Source organism: Bufo gargarizans, chromosome 2 (genome assembly GCF_014858855.1).
Source record: "Bufo gargarizans isolate SCDJY-AF-19 chromosome 2, ASM1485885v1, whole genome shotgun sequence".
Classification (NCBI taxonomy): domain Eukaryota; kingdom Metazoa; phylum Chordata; class Amphibia; order Anura; family Bufonidae; genus Bufo; species Bufo gargarizans.
This window is the reverse complement of record NC_058081.1, coordinates 564,513,708-564,536,106: the sequence shown is the minus strand read 5'-3', so window position 1 is coordinate 564,536,106 and position 22,399 is coordinate 564,513,708. Positions and strand designations below refer to the sequence as shown.

At 40.9% G+C, this 22,399-nt stretch overlaps 1 protein-coding gene across 1 annotated transcript in view; it reads left to right on the top strand.

The window, feature by feature from the left end:
- Positions 1 to 5,219: 5,219 nt before the first annotated feature.
- Positions 5,220 to 22,399, top strand: part of SLC17A7 (solute carrier family 17 member 7) — a 101,948-nt gene continuing 84,768 nt past the window's right edge. Inside the window, exon 1 of the mRNA XM_044278181.1 lies at positions 5,220 to 5,281. Coding sequence (XP_044134116.1) covers positions 5,220 to 5,281 — 62 coding nt within the window. The remainder of the gene's footprint in view (positions 5,282 to 22,399) is intronic.

Here is a 22,399-nt window from a genome sequence, read left to right as displayed (position 1 = left end):
CCTCCAGATAGGTCATCAATATCCGATCGGTGGGGGTCCAACATCCGGAACACCCATCAATCAGCTGTTCTGGGCAGCCACGCAATGGAAACTATATAGTGTACAGAGCAGAAGGATAAGGCTCCATACAGTGTGTAGTTTGCAGCGCCAATGTACTGCACGCTCATTTAGCTGCAGTACCTGGCACGGCCACTATGCAGCATATAGAGTTGCATGTTGCTATATCTATCAACTGTATAATTTTCCGCAGCATCGCTCCCTGAAACGTGTCAGACCCTCACCGCTTAGATATTGATGAACTATCATGAGATCCTACTGAATGCCATTCTGCAGCTTGCAGTTCCACTTTTCACCACTGGGGATGGCAAATACTTAGACATAAGTACAAGACTGTTCTCTGCTTTGATTTACAGGGACACTACCATAGGCTAATAATTTTTACGTCACTATTCTATGTCATTTTATTTGCATCACTTTCTGGGTATAATTTTTGAAGTCACTCCCTGTATACTAGTTCTTGTCCAAAGTTTTCTGTTAGCCTAGACTTTAAGTATGGCAGACATTCTCACTGAGGGGTGATTCACACATAGGTTTTTAGTAGCATCTGTGTGCACTTTTGCAGTTTTAGCAGTGTTTGTTTTTTGCTGTAAAAAACTCCAGCTGAATGTCTATGGGAAATATGAAATAAAGGACACACAGGCGTTTTTTTTCGCTACTGCAGTTTTTGTTAATTAGGTGGTATTTTGTGGGCCTCTGGTGTTTTTTTTTAAATGCAGCATGTGGAAGGGGCTTTTTTGACGACTTCTCTATAGAAAAAAATATACCAGACAAAAATGTGGATCATACAGTTGTTTAAAAAAAAAAAAGCCCCTAAAAAAGGCCATAAAAACCACACACAGTATGGAAAGAAAGCAAATGGTTTCTATGGTGTTTTTATCTAGTAAGTAGACCATCGTAGACCATCCATCATGGAGGAATGGGGGTGATTCACCCCTCCCATGTGCTATACCAGTAGGGGGACTGATCAGGGCTTCTCACATTATCAGTGCACATAGGGCTTGGTTTCTCCCACACTCTGGACCTCCTCCTATTCAAAGAATGGTACAGGTCAAGTCAAACTATAATTAGAGAGAATTCAAAACCTGAATATAATGCACATAATTCTGCGTATACTGACACACCTGAATAAGAATATGTGCCAGAGGAAGCACTTGGCAAAATTCTTGTTGGAGGGTAAGGTAGAGGCATTATTGTGCTGCGATCACGGGTGACGCTAGGGAGGCTCGTCGCCGTTGCGGCCTGCTATTGGCTGCTCCCCCCTATCGCCGGATATTTTGATCCGTGCGACAGGGAGATGCAGCTGCGGCCGTGCGGGGATCAGGAGCAATGCGGGTGTCGGGGAGCGGGGTAAGTATAATCTATATGAGTTGCTGGGCATTGGGGGGGGGTCATTATAAGGGTTTGATAACCCCTTTACAGATATTCAGTAAAGGTGTTTGGGATGACTTCTGCTGCTATTTAGAACTGGAGATGCATACACAGCCTGCTTCCTGACTGTGGAGCAATCACATTTATGGTACCTAACACATGTTCTTATTCAGGTGTGACAGCATATACTGCTTTTGCATTATATTCATGTTTTGAATACACTCTACTGATGGTTTGACTTACATAAGTATACAAAAGGACAGGGGAGGGTATCATTTTGATTGTACTGTGATGCCTGTGATCAGGGGTGGACTGCGGACTTAAAGTGGTCCTGAAAAACACTAAAAGTGGTCCCATGTTGTAGCAGGTCCAAATTGACAGAAGACAGGGCAAAAGAAGTAGGCGAAGCCTGCAATACCATAGTGCAGCACAAAATACCGCTCCAGCAGAACCGAACAGTGCAGCAGAAAATGCGGTGCTCTCGCCAGAGTATTCAACAGTGAGGACAGTGGTACAGTCAAGATCAGGAGGACACCGGTAGCTGTTTGCCAAGTACATAAGTACCTTGTACTCCTAGCCTTAAATAATGCTGAGAGAATCAGATCATTTTATTCCATAGCTGCTGGCCGTAAGGAGGGCTGGCCCACCAGGAAATTTCCCTATAGGGTCTATGGCATTCCACCCCTGCATGTGATGTTTTCCACCTGCTAATGTTTATTTTTTCTTAAATGTATTTGGATCCGAAATGAATTGGAACAACCCCATTCAGGTGAATGGAACTGATTTTCAGTTGCATTAATAAAATGTGCCACGTGTGAAGGCACTGTGAGAAAAATATTCGTCCTCCCGGGTTCCTTATTGGAATTGATGCGGTGGATTTTCTAAAGTCAATAGCAGCTCTTGTGAGAACCGAATCCCCTTTTACGTTGGTTTAGGAACCTTCTTTCCTATAGATATAGGTGACACTATCTTGTTATATATACAGTAGGGTAAAGATGTATGCAGCGTTGTCCATGAATTATGGACCCAATAACTCATGAGGGGGATTTAATGAGACAGGCCATGCTGCATTTATTAAAAAATTCCCCACAGAGCAAGTCCTGAAAAACACATAATGGTCATTCAATCAGGGCATTGAGGTGTTTTTCCTGACAGTAAAAAGCACACTCCTGTAAGACCATAGTCAAAGTGGTTCTCCGAGTGTTTTATACTGATGACTGATCCTCAGGATAGTTAATCAGTGTGGGATCGGTGGGGGTCAGGCTCCTCACACCCCTGCTGATGAAGAGGCCACGCTGCTCCAGAGAGTGCCACAGTTTCTTCCTCGGCCAGTGACGCCACATTCAAGTGGCCTAGGTGCAGCTTAGTCCCATTTACTTGAATGGGGCTGAGCTGCTATACCAAACACAGCCACTATACAATGGACGGCGCTGTGCTTGGCAAGCTGTGAAGCCTCTTCAAGTAGTTGATTAGATACTTTTGTCTACCTTTATATTGCCCATGTGGTACATGGTTATAAAGAGACCTTTTACCACCTGGCTTACTTTACAGCAGAATTTTGTGCCAAACATTTTGTGCAATTTGGCACATGTTGTCATATCTTAAGCCACATCCCATTTCTGCTAAGCCACACCTCTTCCTGGCTAAGTTACACCCCTAACTGCGCCAAGCACAGAGTAAATTTAAGCCTATGTGTGAACCTGGGTCAAGGATATCTGTACATGGAGCACTAAGGCTGGTGTCACACAGCTTTTCTAGCGATGTTAACGTTTTTTCTTTAAATCACACCATGCTCTGATTCTGGATTTTTCTTTTTACCTCATTGCCTGACATTTTTTGTCTCATATACATCCATTTGTTTTGTTTTTTGTGCCCTGTGCAAGTGCTAATGTGTTTTAGCAGCATTTTTGCATGGCAGTTTTTGTACCAATATATTTTCCCCACAGAATAAGTGACAGTACAGGGGAGTACATACAGTTCTTTCCTATAGAAAAGAACAAAAAAAAAATAAAAAATAAAAATACTGTCAAGTAAAAAACACACTAATTAGAAAAAAAAAACACCTAAAAATGCATTGAAAAAGCTACAAAAAAAAAAGCTTATCAAATCAGGAGTTTGAGAGGCTTTTTTTCCCCCAAATTTTGCCATGAATCTTGGTTGCACTTTTTGTGTGTTTTTTTTTTTTTTTTAGAAATGCTTCCATTAAGAATCACGGTATAAAAAAGTAAAAAACGATCACGGTTTTCAGTGCTGCGGGTTTTCCAGTTCTATTTAATGGGGGAAATGCTGGCTTTTAATATGGGCAAAAAATGTGCATTGATTCTAACTTGAGAAATGTCTTTTTTTTTTTGTCGGTATTTATTTATTGCACTGATACCCAGCCCCTTATGCATTTATTACAGGCAGTAACATAAACTCTGACTAAATATTTAATATCAGGACCCAATTAGTATAATTCATCCTTAAAATAAATTAGAATTCATAAATAATAACAATATAATCTTCTGTTCAGTAAACATAAATTAACTGTTTTTTAAACACTATTTTGAATTTTTTTTCTAGTAAGAATAGAATTTCTTTACCTTGCATTTATACTTACTTTTTACTTGTAGTTTGTACTGAAAGAGTTAAACACAGTCAAATGAACTGATAATAGAAATTCCTAAACTGTACAACACCCCCCCCCCACACACACCACCCTTCCAAACAAACCAAATCGCACCCATCCCCCCTTACTAAGTACCTTTACAGATTATTATAAGCAATGTCTGCTGCTCCCCCTCCCAGCTCTCCTCGTCCCCTCCCTCAGTAGAACTCAGCTGGGACTTAACTGGGAAGCGCCTTCTAATCCACCTCCAAATATAGCAATTTGAGTGGAGTTGTCCATGGTGCTGAAGCCAGGGAGGAAGAGGTGGGGGGTGAGAAGTCTACAGCTGAGTGAGGGACTCATCCTCTCTACACCTTGCTCTTCTAAGGGTGTGATAAGGATTTAGAAAGCTATGGAATGAATGATGAAGAGAGAAGTTAGAGCTTGCTATCCTGACTAGATAATTGAGGGTCTCCCTAGTGCTGCACATCCTTACTGCAGAACTTCCGCTGTCTGAGCAACCTGATTAGGTAAGAACTACCCTTTATGGTCCTGAAGAACCTGCTCAAGTAGCAGCTGCTGGCTATGATCCTGAATACCTGATCACAACCTGATGCTGTCTGTGGTCCTGAATCTACATAATCTCTGTTGTCCATGGTGCTGAATACCTGACTACAGTACATAGTCACTGCTGTCCATGGTGCTGAATACCTGGCTACATAGTCAATACTGTCCATGGTGTGAATGCATGACTTCACAGTCCCTGCTGTCCATGGCGCTGAAATGAGACGATTCCCTGTCCATGGTCTTACCAGACATTCTCTATAGTGGTAGAGGAGCCCTGACGACCACTAGAAGCTTCTCAACATAACTCTGACTCCAGAGCTTTTTTCCCCACTCTGTTTCATGGCCATCCCACGCAAGAAAGAAGGATATTTATTGGATATTATACTGCATAGCACAGCCTGAGCTCCACTGCTATCACTCCTATGGCTTTCCTCATTACTACATAAGCCGATGCCTACTTATGTCTGTCTCTTCCAAGGCCACACCATAGATGTTCCACCTTCTACTGAATGCTCCATGTATTCGGATTAAGTCATAATAATCAATTAGCCATTATTTCTTTTGGCCTTAACGTTCGTAATGAGAACTTTTTCTTGAAATCACAGATTCAATAACTGGACTTATTAATAGGATCGCCATGGAGTTTAAAAAAGAGGAATTCAAGAGGCTAGCGGGCAATACCCTAGGACATCTGCACAGGTATTTATCGAACCTCTACATGATTGCATCTTTTATCAGTAACATCTATATAGCAGAGCTGAGTTTGTCTTTTTGCAAAAAAAACATCACAATGAAGGTATCGCCATATGTTATCCATGGCTTTCCAGAACACCACAGGTTCTCCTATCGAATTGTCTTCCCTTGTCACAAATGAATGCAGCACTGCTACATCTTCCCATAGAAGTATAAAGTCTGCAGTATTGCTGGTATTTGTATCACCATATAAGAGGGGGGTGACGTCTATAGATTTTTATGAAAGTATTAGTGTTATTATTCATTTCATGATATTATGACATTGCCTTAGTGTACTATTTATTGAGAAATGTGGTGTTTGGTAGCAGCAGGTATACACTGCGGTTTTCTATTGTTCTTGGACTGATACATTGTAATAGCGCACAGTCCACACAGCTTTCCTGAATTATTTATACTCTGGAAATCTTGATTTATGTTTCTGACCCAAAATTTAATCAAAATCTCATTGTGCCATTCATCACCGCATTTTAATGCCCCTGTGCAGCGGGCTAACCCCAAGGGGTATGTGAGGGCTGCAGACACATTCCCCTTAATGCCGCTCTCCACTCATTCATTCATTCATTTCCTCCCAACAACATTAATCCGAGCAAAATCAAAGCGGCTTTTCCATTCACAGGCCTTGGTATTTTTCTTTTTATCTTGATTAATTTCTGCCCATTGCTTGTCCTAAGAGTGGGCACAGAGGATCCTAATGTGCTTATGGGTTTAGGAGGGTGAAATACTGGGAGAAGTGATTACGTTGATGGCCTGCAAAGTATATTATCCTGTAATCCCACTGTGAGGTTAGGGATAATTTGATGGAGGGGTTTTTCAATCCCCTATTCTAGACCTCACTCAGAAAAAGGACACATAGAAGGAGAAATGTGAACCGAACAGAGGAAAAATCCCTGTATACTATCTGTCTGTCCGTCTATCTATTATCTACCTAACAATCTATTATCTATCTAAATATCTATCTGTCTGTCCTTCTATCTATTATCTACCTATCAATTTATTATCTATCTATCTAAATATTTATCTATCTATGCATCTTATATCTATCTGTGTCTACTATCTATCTATCTATCTATCTATCTCCCTATCAATCTATTATCTATCTACTGATCTATCATCTATCTTATCTCTATTGTGGCTCTCTCTCTCTCTCTCTATCTATCTATCTATCTCATATCTATCTTTCTATTTATCTGTTGATCTATCATCTATCAATGTGTCTATCATCTCTATTGTCTCTCTCTCTCTATATATATATAATCTTGCTATGACTGTGTCTGTTTCTTATCCATCATCTAACTAGTATGGACTCTATACTACAAGTATAGCACACATACAATTTGTAACCGCACACCGATCTTATATATATATATATATATATACATAGAAGATATATGACTGCGGGTGCCAGCTTCCTCCTGGCGGGCCAGCCCTGCGCCTCTGCATTGTGCCCTGTCAATATGGAGCAGCCGTACTTCCGGTGGATCAGTGCTCCACTTTACCGTACTGCAGTCATTTTTGCCTCTTCCCAAAGTCACCTTGTACATAACCTTGTCCCATTGATTGCTGAATCAGGATGATGACTGATCACAAGGTGTGGTGGCCCAGGCATCTCCAGCCACACCCCTTAACCCTTACACGTCTTACCTCATACCGTCCCTTACTACCTCTCTATGGATTACTTAAGAGTTATTATAACTCATTGTAGATTGTAAAATACAGGAGAGATCTGCACATCGGAGGATTAGTACTTCGAGAAGCCCTCATCAAGTATATACACGCATCCCCCGATAGATTCATGTCATATGCATTATGATATGTATTCCAGTATCTAAACTATATGGTTGGCATGTACCCTGTAATCCTGGCATGTCCCAGATTATATTATTGAATTTGTATATATTCTTTTTTTTATTTCTCTTCACTTTTGCATATTATACACACATTATATACATATATAATCTACATGTACATACATTCATATATTCACTTTAAAACACGTATACATATATATCTTCATATTCATATACACATAAATAATAAACACACATACAAGTACATTATACATAGACATGTAAGCACATACTATAGGTATAGAGATGCACATATATACATATATGATATATACCAATACATACATACATTTACACACACAGTGTATTTATTGATTTATTATATATTATGGCTTTTTCAAGTGCATCATCTCTACATCATTTTCCTTTTGTTTAATTTCATTTTCCTATACTCCCTCTATGCAGCACAGCGCTGGCAGACAAGTAGCTAGAATATGTCATTGCTCAGATGACTTTTGTACGAAATCTTGCTGAGAAGAGATTGAATAATTGATCACTGCAGTAAATAGATGGAGAAAGTCTTCATTTATATTTCATACAATTAAACATCGCCCTTGCCCGGCTAGTTCGCAATCTGCACATCAACCAGTTTACTCACCTCAGACTGAAGACACAGCAAATAGGAAGAACTTCAGACCCGACAGACACTGGGGCAGAGCAATGTACAGTCATTTTCTAAAACAATGGGAATCAAAGCAGCCGTTAAATAAAACCTTGTGATGTAAGCAGAATGTGATATACGATATACCAGTCTGCTAATCGGTAAATTGAGGAAATCTGAATTTTCTTTGGTTTTCTTTTTATATGTCTTTGCAAAGAGATGCTAAAGGCTTTAACCCTCTTTATCCTTTACCGGCAATGTTGCACCAATTCTTTGGGGATACATACATTAAACATAATACGTGCACTACATACATGACACAGACTATTCATGTTACATGAATTATATAAATTCACCACTCCTTATGTGTCCGCTGGATTATGTAAAAAACTATAACATTTATCATTTGTATTTATATTGAATATAGATATATATATATATCTTTCTTTACAAGAGCAATCTTTCAACCTTTTAGGGTATCTTTCTTGAATTCGTTGCAGATGAAAGTATTCCACATTTTCAGGGTGTTTCAGTATATTTCAGATTAACCTGTATGTAAAAATTCATTTTAATATTCCTTACTTCTACGTTTCCTAGCCAGTACCTATATAACTAACAGTATTAATTAAAGGTCCTGTATATATATATATATATATATATATATATATATATGTATATATATTTATATACACAAAGATATTTAAAAGCAATATTTTAGGGTATATTTCATGAATTCGTTGGAGAATGGATGTTTCTGAATATTTTAGATTAACCTAAATATACAAATTCATTTTAATATTCCTCACTTCTACATTTCCTAGCCAGTACCTATTTAACTAACAGTATTAACTATATATATATATATATATATATATATATAGAGAGAGAGAGAATGAGAGAGAAATGTGTGTGTATATATATATATATATATAGATATATATATAGAGAGAGAAATGTGTGTGTGTGTATATATATATATATATATATATAGAGAGAGAGAGAGAGAGAGAGAGAGAGAGAGAGAGAAATGTGTGTGTATATATATATATATATATATATATATATATATATAGAGAGAGAGAGAGAGAGAGAGAGAGAGAGAGAGAGAAAAATGTGTATGTGTGTGTATATATATATATAAAGACAGACAAAGAGAGAGAGAGAAAAATGTGTATGTGTATATATATCTATATCTATATATAATCTTTCATGAATTAGTTGGGGGTGAGGCATTCCACAGCATGATTTGCTTCAGTATATTTTAGATTAACCAACATATGCAATTTCATTTTAATATTCCTCAATTGTATTTTTTCGCAGCCAGTGTGGTAACAGCTCTGAACTTCGGACAAATTGCTAAATATTTAGATAGATTAGATAGATGTGTAATAGATGATAGATAGATAAACCTTGGTCTTGGTGTTTCTTTATTTTCTGCATATTCTATTGTTCTGGATTCTATTGTACTTTCCTTTCTGTGAATACAGATAGGTGTATGGCACATAATTCAATCATCTTGTGTTAATGAAACAAGACTAGAGCAAGCCATTAACTGGGACACTTCTGCAGAACACATTGTAACCAGATTATGTCACCCACCTCCCACATAGACAGTAGCCAGATTACTCGGTGCAATGTGCTGCAGATATAATCTACCGGGCACCATGCGCTCAGAGTCACAAGTATACATGAGAGAAAATCCTATTATACTGTAGATCAACGTAATTAACTACACACTAAATAGTCAGAACTATCTAATCTAATATCTATCTATCTATCTATCTATCTATCTATCTATCTATCTATCGCTCTAGTTGATACCTTTCTATCTATTTATCTATCTCTCTAGTTGATATCTATCTATCTATCTATCTATCTATCTATCTATCTATCTATCTATCGGAAAGAATTGCAGCACTCTTAAAGTAAAATCCAAATAAAGCTGTGCTGATAGATTCATGCCATGACATGTCAGCTCTATGGGAGCCTTTTTCAAGCAAAGTATTACAGACTGGGACCACAGTATATGTCATGTGCCATAATTACACGATTAGAATCATACAATCAGTATACATAATCATCAGTACTGCTATAATATTATAGACAGTGGTAGTCCATAGTATATCTGTATATATATACTGTATATATATATATATATATATATATATATATAGTATATATAGTATATATTATATATATATATATATATATAGTATATATAGCATATATATATATATATATATATATATATATATATACACACACACACATACACAATCGTGTTCCTGCATATAAATACAGTGAATAAAAAGTATTCAAAAATCAAATAGAAGACGAAATATCAGCTAGCAAACTAGAAGCAGGGGCGGGATTATAGAAACCCACCAATAAGATTACAGGACCAGCCCAAAAAAATGTACATCATACCAGTTTGGTGCCATCAACTGAGCGTAATGGTTGGTAAAGCATTGACCATGTGTGTCAAAAGGGCCAATAGGAAATCAGAGTTACTGTATGTCACTTCACAGAACCAGCGCCTGCGCACTGCCAGACTCGTAGTGAACCACCATCTTTGCCAAGGTCAGCAATATGCATTATATATATATATATATATATATATATATATATATATATATACTTAAAAAAACTGGCAAAAAGATAAAAATAAAAGTACCTCTCATATAAACTGCTATGACAACTACAGTGGAGGCACCAATCTTAGAATTATCTTTAGTGTTGAACAAATCAAAGTTAATGAAGTGGACTTCGATCCGAATTTCAGGAACAATTCGATTCGCCACAAATCTAAATTTCCTTGAACTTCGTGGTAACAAAGATCACAAAGAAATTTGATTTGTGCTAAATTACTTCATCACGAATCGCAATCCATTGCATGTAGCGAGCGCAATGACAGGGAAAGGAGGACGATCATGCCACCCCTCGTCATTACCCCCCTCAGATGCTGCGTTCAACGCTGATCTCGGCATCTAACAGTCACATTGAGGTCTTTCAGGGGTTAATTGGGGTTAAAAACAAAAAAATACATACTTGCCTCATCAATTTGCTTGCGAACAGGCTGTCGCAGCCATCTTTTTTGAAGAAAACGCTGCAAATCTTGGGTGCGCTGAGGTGTAACATTATCACGTCATCACGCTGACAGCATGATGATGTGGTGATGTCATCAAGCGCAAGATTTGGGGCGTTTTCTTCAATCAAGATGGCCGCGGCGGCCTGCCCACAAGCAAATGGATGAGGCAAGTATGTATTTTTTTTTATTTTGACCCCCATTAACCCCTGAAAGACCTCAACGTGACTGTCAGATGCCGAGATCAGTGTTGAATGCAGCATCTGAGGGGGTTCAATGACGAGGGGTGGCATGATCGCCCCTTTTCCCTGTCATTGCGCTCGCTACATACAATGGATTGTGATTCGTGATGACGTAATTCAGAACAAATCGAATTTCTTTGGCGAAGCAGCCGAATCTAATATTTGCTAAATTCGCTCATCTCTAATTATCACCATAAAACCCCTGTTCTTGCTTGGTCATAGTTGCCTGTGTTGTGGACCACCCTTCATATAAATAAAAGACCATTTGGATGGCTTTAGTCCTAAAAAAATGGAGGGGAGGGTCAAGGCAAATAGTTTGTGAGCTAGCTTGAGATATGTATATATATCTATCGCCAGTCAGTTGTAAGTAAACCAAGCACCAAGCTACTGTACACATATTAGAAAATGGAAGGAAGGAATAACAGTGCTCAAGACACAAGGTTGATGTACCCAGATCTCATAAGTCTGACCTATATGAAACTTAATTGACCTAGAAAATATAAAAAAGAAAAATTCTTTGAGCCATGTAGACAAGTCAGTTGAAGAAAGCATCTGGTTGGACTTTGTTGATTAGTAGTTTTCTCCCCATCCACCCAAAATCTGTAAGACAGAACGAGAAATTCAGGGGAACAGAGAACCAACCCTCCATTAAGCATCCTGTTGGTAGCTTTAAAATGTACCATTAGCAACTAAAGCTCTAAAAACCTAATAAATCTATCACCTCACATTTAAGCTGTGATACGTGGTCAACAGCCATGAAACATAGATCCTTTTAAAATGCTGATAGTCAAAAATCTTTTAAGGCAGGTAAATCCTTCCTCTCTTTCTGTACAATATTCTTCATATCGTGGCTTCACCTACATATAGTAGTTTCCATGGGCAGCCATGCCAAGTAATACGGTATTACTTACCTGTCAGAGGGGGCCTAAATGTATTGCCTTTGTGCATCATAGACCAACTAATGCAACAAGAAAAGAGCCACATTACTGTGTTTTTTAAATGTTTTTTTTTAAAGGCTGTTGTCTGCTATTGGTAGTAGATACCTCACTTTTCAGTAACCTATCTTTTAGTAGCCCTCTGGGGGTCATCAATCCCTTTATTACCGTCATGTATCACTGGTGACTTCTTTCTGTTGGCCTGAACTGACTATATGTAAAGAAAGGGCACTCTGGCTTGTTTATTATGTAATTGTACCTTGTGAAGGGGGTCCTATCAAAGTTGGACACATTGTTTGTGTGACCAGAGGAGACTTTCAGCATAGCCTCCATCACTAACATCATTCACCATGGTGTTCAAGGTGGTGTCTTGTTTTACTTCATCATCCACTATTCTTTCTTTGGATTCTCATTATAAGATGCTGCAATTACTTCCTATGTATTGTTGGGCCTTTGTCTAGGCCCTGGTCTCTGGCACCCTTCTACTACTTGGAAGTGTTGCTTTCTGGACTATCTGTCTATCTAGCTATCTATTTATCTAGCAAAAATAAGGAATACCGCGGCACCTCCAATAAAGTGACATGTGCTTTATTCACCAACAAGGCGTGACGTTCCGGTTCACTCCATGGAACCTTTTTCAAGCATTGATAGTGATGCCAATACCAGTATATAAAGGAGTGCAATAATCAATTCATCCAATTAGTGCAAAACAATACATTAAATGCCAAAATATATATAAAAACATGATTTCACCATATCATATTACATATACATGATCCAATATTATAAAAGTGCATACACAATAAAATATAAATATCATTCCCATGTGTAAATATATACCATTTACGATAATTCCATAATTGCTCATGATTACATCATTGGTATCCACCATGAAAGTGACAGGTGCAAGATTAAAAACATAATTATATAAATGAATAAGAAAGGATCAACCAACCAGCATGGAGGAACACTCTGGGTTCACAGCATCTCAGTATAAAAAATGCGCATGTCCATGACGCACACCGGAACTACTGCAAATCACTCTCAGCTAATCACAGCATATCCGGGACATGACGCACGCGCCAGAGTCAAGGAAGGGAGCAGGGCCGCCAAGGATCAGGTGGCCACATCATGGTCCCCCACCCCAAAACCGCCAGTCCACGTCACACATTCTGCGCTCCTATCTATCTATCTCTATATATATCCATCTCTTTATCTCTCTCTCTCTCTCTCTATATATATATCTTTATCCCTATCTATCTTATCTGTATCTATCTATTACTATCTCTCTATATCTATCTCTCTCATATCTATCTATCTATTACTATCTCTATCTATCTATCACTATCTCTCTATCTCTTTCTTTCTATCTATCTATCTATCTATCTATCTATGCAGTGGCGTAACTAGAGTGTTATGGGCCCCAGTGCAAACTTTGGATTGGGCCCCCCACCCCCCGATTTATACAAAGAGGTGGCAATTTTTTTTTTTCCCACTTAGCCCAATGCATGGCTACACTCACCCTGTCCTAACGAATAAAATCTGGTCCTACCTCAGGGTGTCGCTGGCGTTGGCATGATGTCCACTGGATCCAGAACAAGTAATAGAGAGAAAAATAATAATCACATAAGGAAGTGATGGTGACTGCCCCTGTAAAATCACCACCTGGGGGCGCTGTGCTGGTCCTGTAAGACTGAGCCATGCCAATGTATAGCAGGGTAATCTAGGACATTTCCCCTAAGTGCTACCACACAGTACTAATGCCCACATTGTGGCCCCTTCACAAAAGTTATGTTCTTCTTATGGCCCCTCACAGCAGTTATACCCACCTTTGTTCCTGTCACGGTAGTTATGCCCAGATATGTGCCCAGAGACCATGTAATTAATGGGCGCCCCGTGGCATGGCAGCGCTAGGACAATGCTACCTCTGTTACACTCAGTGATCAATGGGTACACCCCTGGCACGGCAGTATTGCTGGGGCTTAGCTCTATCAGTGACTGGTGACAGGACAGGGGACTGGTTTGACCTGTAAGTGGGTCTCCTCTTGATGAACCAGAAATCTGCAAAATTATGATCTGATGGGGAGACATACTGGCCCACATTTTCCAATGGTAAGGACTGGTCTGTAGTGGGCAAGGGTGGGGACAGCAGGAACTGGAGAAGATGGGAGCCAAGGCCGGCCATGGGGGTATGCAACCTGGGCAACATTCCCCTGCTCTGAAGGGGCACCACAGCACATGGGCAGCTGCTGGGTTCACAGCCTGCTCAGGGTAGCTCTGCAGTACACACACAGGCCTGTCCTTACCCTCTCCGCTGGGGACGTCTCTCCTCTGTGTCAGCCTCCTCCTCCGCTCCTCCTCCTTCAGCTCTCTTCCGGAGAGGGGCGGGGCTACATTCTCTTAGAAGCCCATACAATTGTAGGCAGAAACCTTTATAGCAAGAGGCTACAGGACCTTTGGTGACATCACAGTCACGTGACCAAGGTTATTCAGCGAACCGCGCGCCCCCCCTGCCTCTGCACCCTCTCCCCTTGCTCGAGGTGCGCATATTATAAAGGGCGCTCTGACGGAGGCCCGGCATTGTCACTGTACCTCATGCCGGGCCCTGTTAGAGCACTCCCATTACATGTGAGGTCAGTGGGCCCCCTTCCCCTGCCGGGCCCGGTCGCGGTCGCACCCTATGCAACCGCGATTGTTACGCCCCTATATCTATCTATCTTTTGTTGCCTGTCTATTCATCTGTCTATCTACAGTGTTGGTGCATGTGAGTATGAATGAGAGAGGAGATAGGAGAGTGTGATGGCGATGATAGTAGCATTTATACTGTATATGGAAGAGAAGCGCCATAGATACTTTATCCTGTGCAGGCTACAGGAATGTCTTTAGAGCCTACATTTTGGTTATTTCCTCCAAGCCCATGCTACCTTTACCTATAGTATTGGCCCCAATATCCTCAGCATCTTCCTGTGACTCCATTGTTCTATAATCTGTAAGATTAATTTGATTTACTTTGCAGATGGCTGTGATAAATAATGCATGAGCCACATCCAGCGCATCATTAGAAGCCGCTCTAGGGTTTTCGTTTTTCTCCTTGCTCTGAATGCTGCTCAGGCCCCTCACACATAAAAGGGGTTCAGCATTGTGCATTCAGCTTCGCAGCGCCTGGTTGTGGTGCGCGGTTATTTTTCATGTTAGCCTATATTATGAAGACATCACAGAGGATCCCGCCTTTCAGCCTAGGGCCCAGACTGACCTGGCCATGCTGGGAATTATAATTAAAATTGTATTTCTCTGTACTCCCCATAGGATTCTATCCATATAGCTGCTATAAACAGAATGAAAGCTATAGAGATGGAGGAGAAGAGGTGTGGAGATATGGAAAAAGAGAGAGGAAAAGAGTGTGAGAGTTAAAGAAGAGAAATGCTATAGAGTGAGAATGAGAAAAGAACAAAAGAAATCAATGAAACAATGAGGGAGTGGAAGACAAGAGAAGACAGAGGTCAGGTAACAGAGTAGCATAGTAGGATGGTAAAAAGACACTGGTCCATCAAGTTCAACCTAGAATCCTGCAATGTGGATCCAGAAGAAGGAAAAAACCCTGGGACATAATTAGATTAACCTATTTTAGGGGGGAAATGTCCAAAAATCTAGAACCCATAACTTGTACTATAAATTTTAAGAAAGGCATCCAGATCCCCTTAAACACTTAGTAAATCAACCATCGCCAAACCTTGTGGAAGGGAGTGCCATCATCTCAATGCTCTTGCTGTACGGATGTTCTGTCTGTGTTGATGGTGAAATAATCTTTGGTCTAGAAGTAGTGGAGCACTCCTGTCATGGTTACATGCCTAGGCGCGAAAAGATTGTCCTTTGATATAAAAAAAAAAGGTGGACAGAAGAGGGATGGAGAGAGAAAGAAAACATTTGTGAAAGATGAAAAGAAGGCCAAAAAGACAAAGAAACAGGGAAGGAAAGGAAGAAGAAGTGAGGAGGAGAATCAAAAATGGAGGGTCAAAAAAGAAAAGGAACAAGACTTTAATTTGAGATTAAGAACATATTTCATGACTTGATTCTCCGCTGTCACTCTCATTCTTCAAGGTTATCAAGAAGTGAAAAAGCCTCATTTTTACAATGTTTTATCCATCTTCAGGTTCCTTTACAATTGTTTTTGTTTTTTTAATTTTGATGTAGTATACTCCAGTTTGTAATAAGATGTGACATACACAGATATTGTACCACTTTTACCGAAATGGCATTACAGATTATGAAGAAAGTACCTTGTATGTAAAATCATATAAAGCACACTTGTGCTGCCGCAGGCATCATTCACATGAGTAGATTGTATTGTGTGGTTAACCATCTGTATGCTGGAACCCCGTAGGCTGTCTATGGCCTCTTGCACACAAACGTATTTTCTTTCTGTGTCCGTTCCGTTGTTTTTGTGGACCCTATGCGGAACCATTCACTTCAATCGGTCCGCAAAAAAAAACCGGTTACTCCGTATGCATTCCGTTTCGATATGTCCGTATTTACGTTCCGTCAAAAAATAGAACATGTCCTATTATTGTCCGCATTACGGACAAGGATAGTACTGTTCTATGAAGGGCCAGCTGTTCCATTCCGCAAAATACGGAATGCACACGGTCGTCATCCGTATTTTTTGCGGATCCGTTTTTTGGGGACCGCAAAATACATACGGTCCTGTGCAAGAGGCCTATATGTGGACTAAGGGGGTCATTTACTTACAGATATATGTATACCTACAGCAGATTGTGGCACAAAGGTTATTTGCACCGCAATCTGCGACTTTTCCCCACTCAATGGCAGGTCTAAAAAGAAGGCGTGGTGTGGATGGGCCAGCAGACCCGTCTCATTTATCATTTTCTACATCTGTTTTCTTGCTGGAGTAGATTTAGACAGGCGGTGGATATGCCAAAGTTATTTAGAGGCCGGGGCATCCACCGCCAGCTAAAGTGGTATTAAGGCCAGTGTCTTAAACACCGTTCTTAATAAATGACCCCCTAAGTCTTCTCATGTGATGCCAACGATACAGAAAAAAACATAATTGGGTCTACTATAGAGAAATATCACTTCTTACTTGATTTTCGCTAGAATATAGAAATATGAAAAAGGTTAGATTACTATTCCCTCCTGGTATTCTCATCATCAGTATCACCATCTCCTTCATTCTGCTATTCCTTGTCTTGGACAGGAGCCCCCTCATATTCAGTGAAGTCCTGGGGTCGCTTGCCCGTATTGATTATAACTTGCTCACAATGTCTTAGTCTCTGTTAAACCACGCATGTGAGACAATACATTGCCTGTACTATTTCTATAGTGTTAGCCTATCCTGAAGTGAGGGACATATTTCAGGATCAGTCATTCTGTCCAGGAATCTCCCAAACTAATTTCCCTTCACGCCTTGTCATAAATTAGATGCATCTCTGGCAGACTGTGCACTTTAAAGGAGTCCTCCCATGACTAGTGTAAAAAATTCATATAATACATGACAATCTCTTTCTAACAAAGCTAGAACCAGCCCTGTACCTCACATGGATCCAGAGATCTCCCCATTCAATGCTCTGATAGATTTATATCAACCTGACGGCTCAAGGGGAGTGTCTTTTCTGCTGCAGCTCAGGGGGTGTGTCCATTCTGCTGCAGCTCAGGGGTGTGTCCATTCTGCTGCAGCTCAGGGGTGTGTCCATTCTGCTGCAGCTCAGGGGTGTGTCCATTCTGCTGCAGCTCAGGGGTGTGTCCATTCTGCTGCAGCTCAGGGTGTGTGTCCTTTCTGCTGCAGCTCTCACAACTCAGGAGGCAGTTGTGACAATAATTGCTCAAACTAATAAAACTTTAAACTAGTAAAACTATTATATGAAAATTCTAACAATTTTGCTCTGTTTAATAGGCTCTGGAGAGCCGTAAGGAAAGGCACGCAAGCATGAGTAAAACATATACGTTTTCTATTCCCCATTTAATAGAAAATGGTCCCAGGTGGAGAGCGGCTACAAAGTGCATATCTCACTCTAGATGACCAGCATGTCCAATGTATTGAATGGATAGCCCCTACAAATCCATGGAAATTGTCTAATGCTTTATTTCCCCTTGGTGACTGTGTGGAAACTGTAAACCTATAGGACACCATGTGATCCGCTTATTGTCAGATGACCTTCTAAGGAAAAGGGATTGTCCAAAGTTGATAACCCCATTAAAGGTGACAACTCACAACTAGTGTTGGGTGAGCATGCTTGGCTGAACACAAATTTTAATCGAGCATTGCGATGCCCGGCACATCGCGGTGTTTGGCCGGATACCGCGTTTTCTCCAGCGCCATGCTCGAGTCTCCTCCCCACACGTTTGTTGGCTGCTACGCAGCCAATAAACGTGCAGGTAAGTACTGCAATTCACTGTAATGCCGTAGCCATGTTGGCTACTGGCATTACAGTGATTGTCTGGCCGGAACGCGTCATCGGGTGCTATATAACACCCGATGACACATGTTCGGCTCAGTCTAGTCAGGGAGAGCTGTGCTGAAGAAGGGAGAGATAGTGTAGGGAGTGAAATAGGAATATTTTCGTTTTTATACTTGTTATAGGTCCAAAAGTCCTTTTAAGGACTATGGTGTGTGGCAGCAATATATATTTTTAGCGCAACTTGCGCTAAATAGCGTGCAATAGTTTGGCTGCTGCTGCAGACAGCGGCATATCTGCGCTACATCTCCTGTGTAACGTGTGCGCAGCCTATAAATACCAGTGACATCCAGTGTACTTTTTCCGTAGATGGTGTCTGCTGCGGACAGTTACATTACCTGCGCTACATCTCCTGTATAACGTTTGTGTATCCGAAATATCAGTGACATTCAGTCAAATTTTAGGACGACATTACCTGCGCTACGAAACGTGATAGAAAATAGTCTGAGTGTTACTGCGTTTAACTTCCTCCGCCTGTACTGGCTATGTCACTTTTTTCAAGTGGGGTATGTACCTGTCGGTGCTCTTCCCAAAAGTAAACCTGAAAACATACAAAAAGAGAATAAGTAGGCGGTACTCAGTCACCAATCGGTGCAAATCTTCTTTTATTTCCTCCAGAGCTGGGTACATCATTGCTGAGTACATGATGGCTGGATACATAAAAGCTGTGTACATAAGATGGCTGGAGGCGGACTTACATACATGCAGTGCTGACATAGGTGAAAAGGCGACGGCCGTTTCGCGCCTAAGCGCTTCTTCAGGCCAAACAACATGGTGGTGTCACTGTGCCAGCCTTTGAATACTGGCACTCATTTCACATGCGTGACATCACCAGCGGCGCCGGAGTGTGGCGCCCGCTGATGACGTCACCACGAGCTCGGCATTCCTTACCGCGTTACAAAACACACAATATTAAAAACAATACCCTGCATTATGACATACTAAATACTATAGAAACACACCCATATCAATTTTTTCATTTAAATCTAGGGTACCCTAGGTACTGCTATGGGTACCCCTGTTGCATGCACATTCGGTAACTTATATGTGGCAAGATTTGAGAATAAGTACATGTACTCAACCACCAAACCCTATATACAAACATATTTCAGGTTCATAGACAATATATTCATAGTGTGGTCAAGAACAGAAACTATCTTCAGGGATTGTGTAGAGTACCTTAATCAAGATAACAAGATGGATATGCTGTTCACGTATAAATTTGGGCGGCTCACAGCTCGAATTCTTGGATGTATTAATAACAGTGAGGAATGATGAGCTGGTGACTGAGGGGTTCCGTAAGCCCACAGCCACCAACTCGGTATTACACTATTCCAGCTATCACCCATATAGCATTAAAAAAGCAGTTCCATATGGTCAGTTTGTGAGACTGAGACGTATTAACAAAATAGAGGAGGATTTTAGAAGGCAGGACCTAGACTTAAAGGGACGCCTGTTGTCTAGAGGTTATCCCATAAACCTATTAAATGATGCAATGACAAAGGCCACAAACTTAGGTCAACAAAAAAACAGAGTAAAGGATAGTAAGATGGGACATCAGCAGGCCAATTCACCACCCTTTGTGTTTTCCTTTAAATAGAGCTCTATTGCTGATCAAATTAAAAAAATAATCAGAGATAATTGGGATATGTTGGAAAGTGATGATAACCTCAGAGATATAAAAGGGACCCGTCCTATAATAACGTTCAGGAGATGTCACACATTAAAAGATAGGTTGGTCCGGAGCCGTTTTACAGAGAATGAAACCAATACATGGCTAGAAGGCTGTCAACCACAAGGAAGTGTAATTTTTTATTAGGCGGTGGTGACAGCGCCATTACTTGCACTATACCTCCTGTTTAACGTGTGCGTATCCTAAATATCAGTGACATTAATTCAGTGTAATGTTTTTTAGGTGGTGGTGACAGTGACATTACTTGCGCTATACTTCCTGTTTAACGTGTGCGCATCCTAAAATTATCTGTGACATTCTGTGTACTTTATTTGCGCATACACTTACAAAACCTGCGCTACTGTACGTGTACTTGCAAGCATATATTCCATTTAATATGCGCAAGGCGAGCAGTAAGAGACGAGGAAGTGGCCGTGCTGCTAATGGTGCACGCAGAGGCCGTGGCCCTGGGCACGGTGAAACTATTCCTGCTGCCAGAGCACAAGAAACTCACTCTTCCAGGATACCTAGCTTCATGTCCCAGTTTGCAGGGCGGCACAGGACACCACTGTCGAAGTCAGATTAGTGCGACCAAGTGGTCGTTTGGATTGCAGAAGATAATGCTTCCAGTTGGTTAAGCACCACCCTGTCCTCCACAAAGTCCAGTCACAGAAGCCAAGAGTCTGGTCAACAAAATCTTCACCCTGATACTGCTTCCACCCACCATGGAGAGTCTTGGCAAGCAAGTGATCCCACACTCGGATATTCAGAGGAGCTGTTTTCATCAACATTCCTTAATTTGGGCCTCTCGCCAAGCCTGCTTGAAGAGGGACATAAGGAGATCTTTTGCCTTGATTCCCAAACTCTAGAGCATCCACAGTCAGAAGAAGATGACGGTGGGGAACAGCAATTAGTGTTTCAAGAGGTGGGTGATGATGATGAGACACAGTTGCCAATAAGTCAACCGCAATTAATGTCTCAAGAGGTTCATGATGAGGATGAGACACAGTTGTAAATAACTTAGGTTGTTGTTAGGTCAACAAGTCAGGAGGATGACCAGAGTGAGTAAGTGGAAGAGGAGGTGGTGGACGATGAAGTCACTGACCCAATCTGGGAAGGTGGCAAGTCGAGCGATGACAGCAGTACAGAGGGGGAGAGATTTGCAGCAACGCAACAGGCTGGAAGAGGAAGCGGGGTGGCAAAAGAGAGAAGGCGGGCAACACCAAACAGGCCCGCAACTGTTAGGGTACTTTCACACTAGCGTTTTTCTTTTCCGGCGCTGAGTTCCGTCCTAGAGGCTCAAATCCGGAAAAGAACTGATCAGTTTTATCCTAATGCATTCTGAATGGAGAGTCAGTCCTTCAGGATGCATCAGGATGTCTTCTGTTCAGTCTTTTTGACTGATCAGGCTTTTCAGAAAAACGTAGCATGCAGTATTTTTACCTCCGGCCAAAAAGCCTGAACACTTTGACTGAACGCCTGATCAGGCTTTTTTCCCATTGACTTGCATTAACGCCGGATCCGGCCCCGTGTGTTCAGTCAAACCGGATCCGGCTTTTGCATGTTAAACCCGAAAAATGTGAAAAAAAAGTTAAAGTCCATAAATGGCGGATCCGTTTTTTCCAATGCATTTTTCCATTGTGATCGAAAGCCTGATCAGGATTCAAATGTAATCCGTTTTCACACGTTTTTCCGGATCCGGCGGGCAGTTCCGGTGTCGGAATAGAACGCCGGATTAAAACAACGCTAGTGTGAAAGTAGCCTTACCCAGAGCACCACCTTGCTGCAATCTCCCTTGCCAAGGGGTAGGTGTTCCGCAGTCTGGTGCTTTTTTTGAGGAAAATGAGGACGATAAAAGAATTGTCATTTGCAAAAAATTGGCCAGAAGGGGAGAAGTTATGTAGAGAGTTGAGTACTAGGAGGGAGCACAATCAAATAATTAAATTATAGCACAGTGACGGACAGTGAGGGGTTAATGAAGGGTATGACAGCTTACTACCACATATTCCTATTATGCTCCCCTTTCTGCTTTATTATAAATTATCCTGAGTTCACAGCCCTGCCTGCCTGTCAGTATGTTTTTTTTCTTCAATAGGCTCAATAACCTTTATGGTCACCCTTGTGGCTGTGTGTGGAGGAACAGGGAGAAGGAAAGGCCAAATATAGATCTTATGCTCAGGACCTGGGATCTCTCTCAGCGGGACTTGATGTT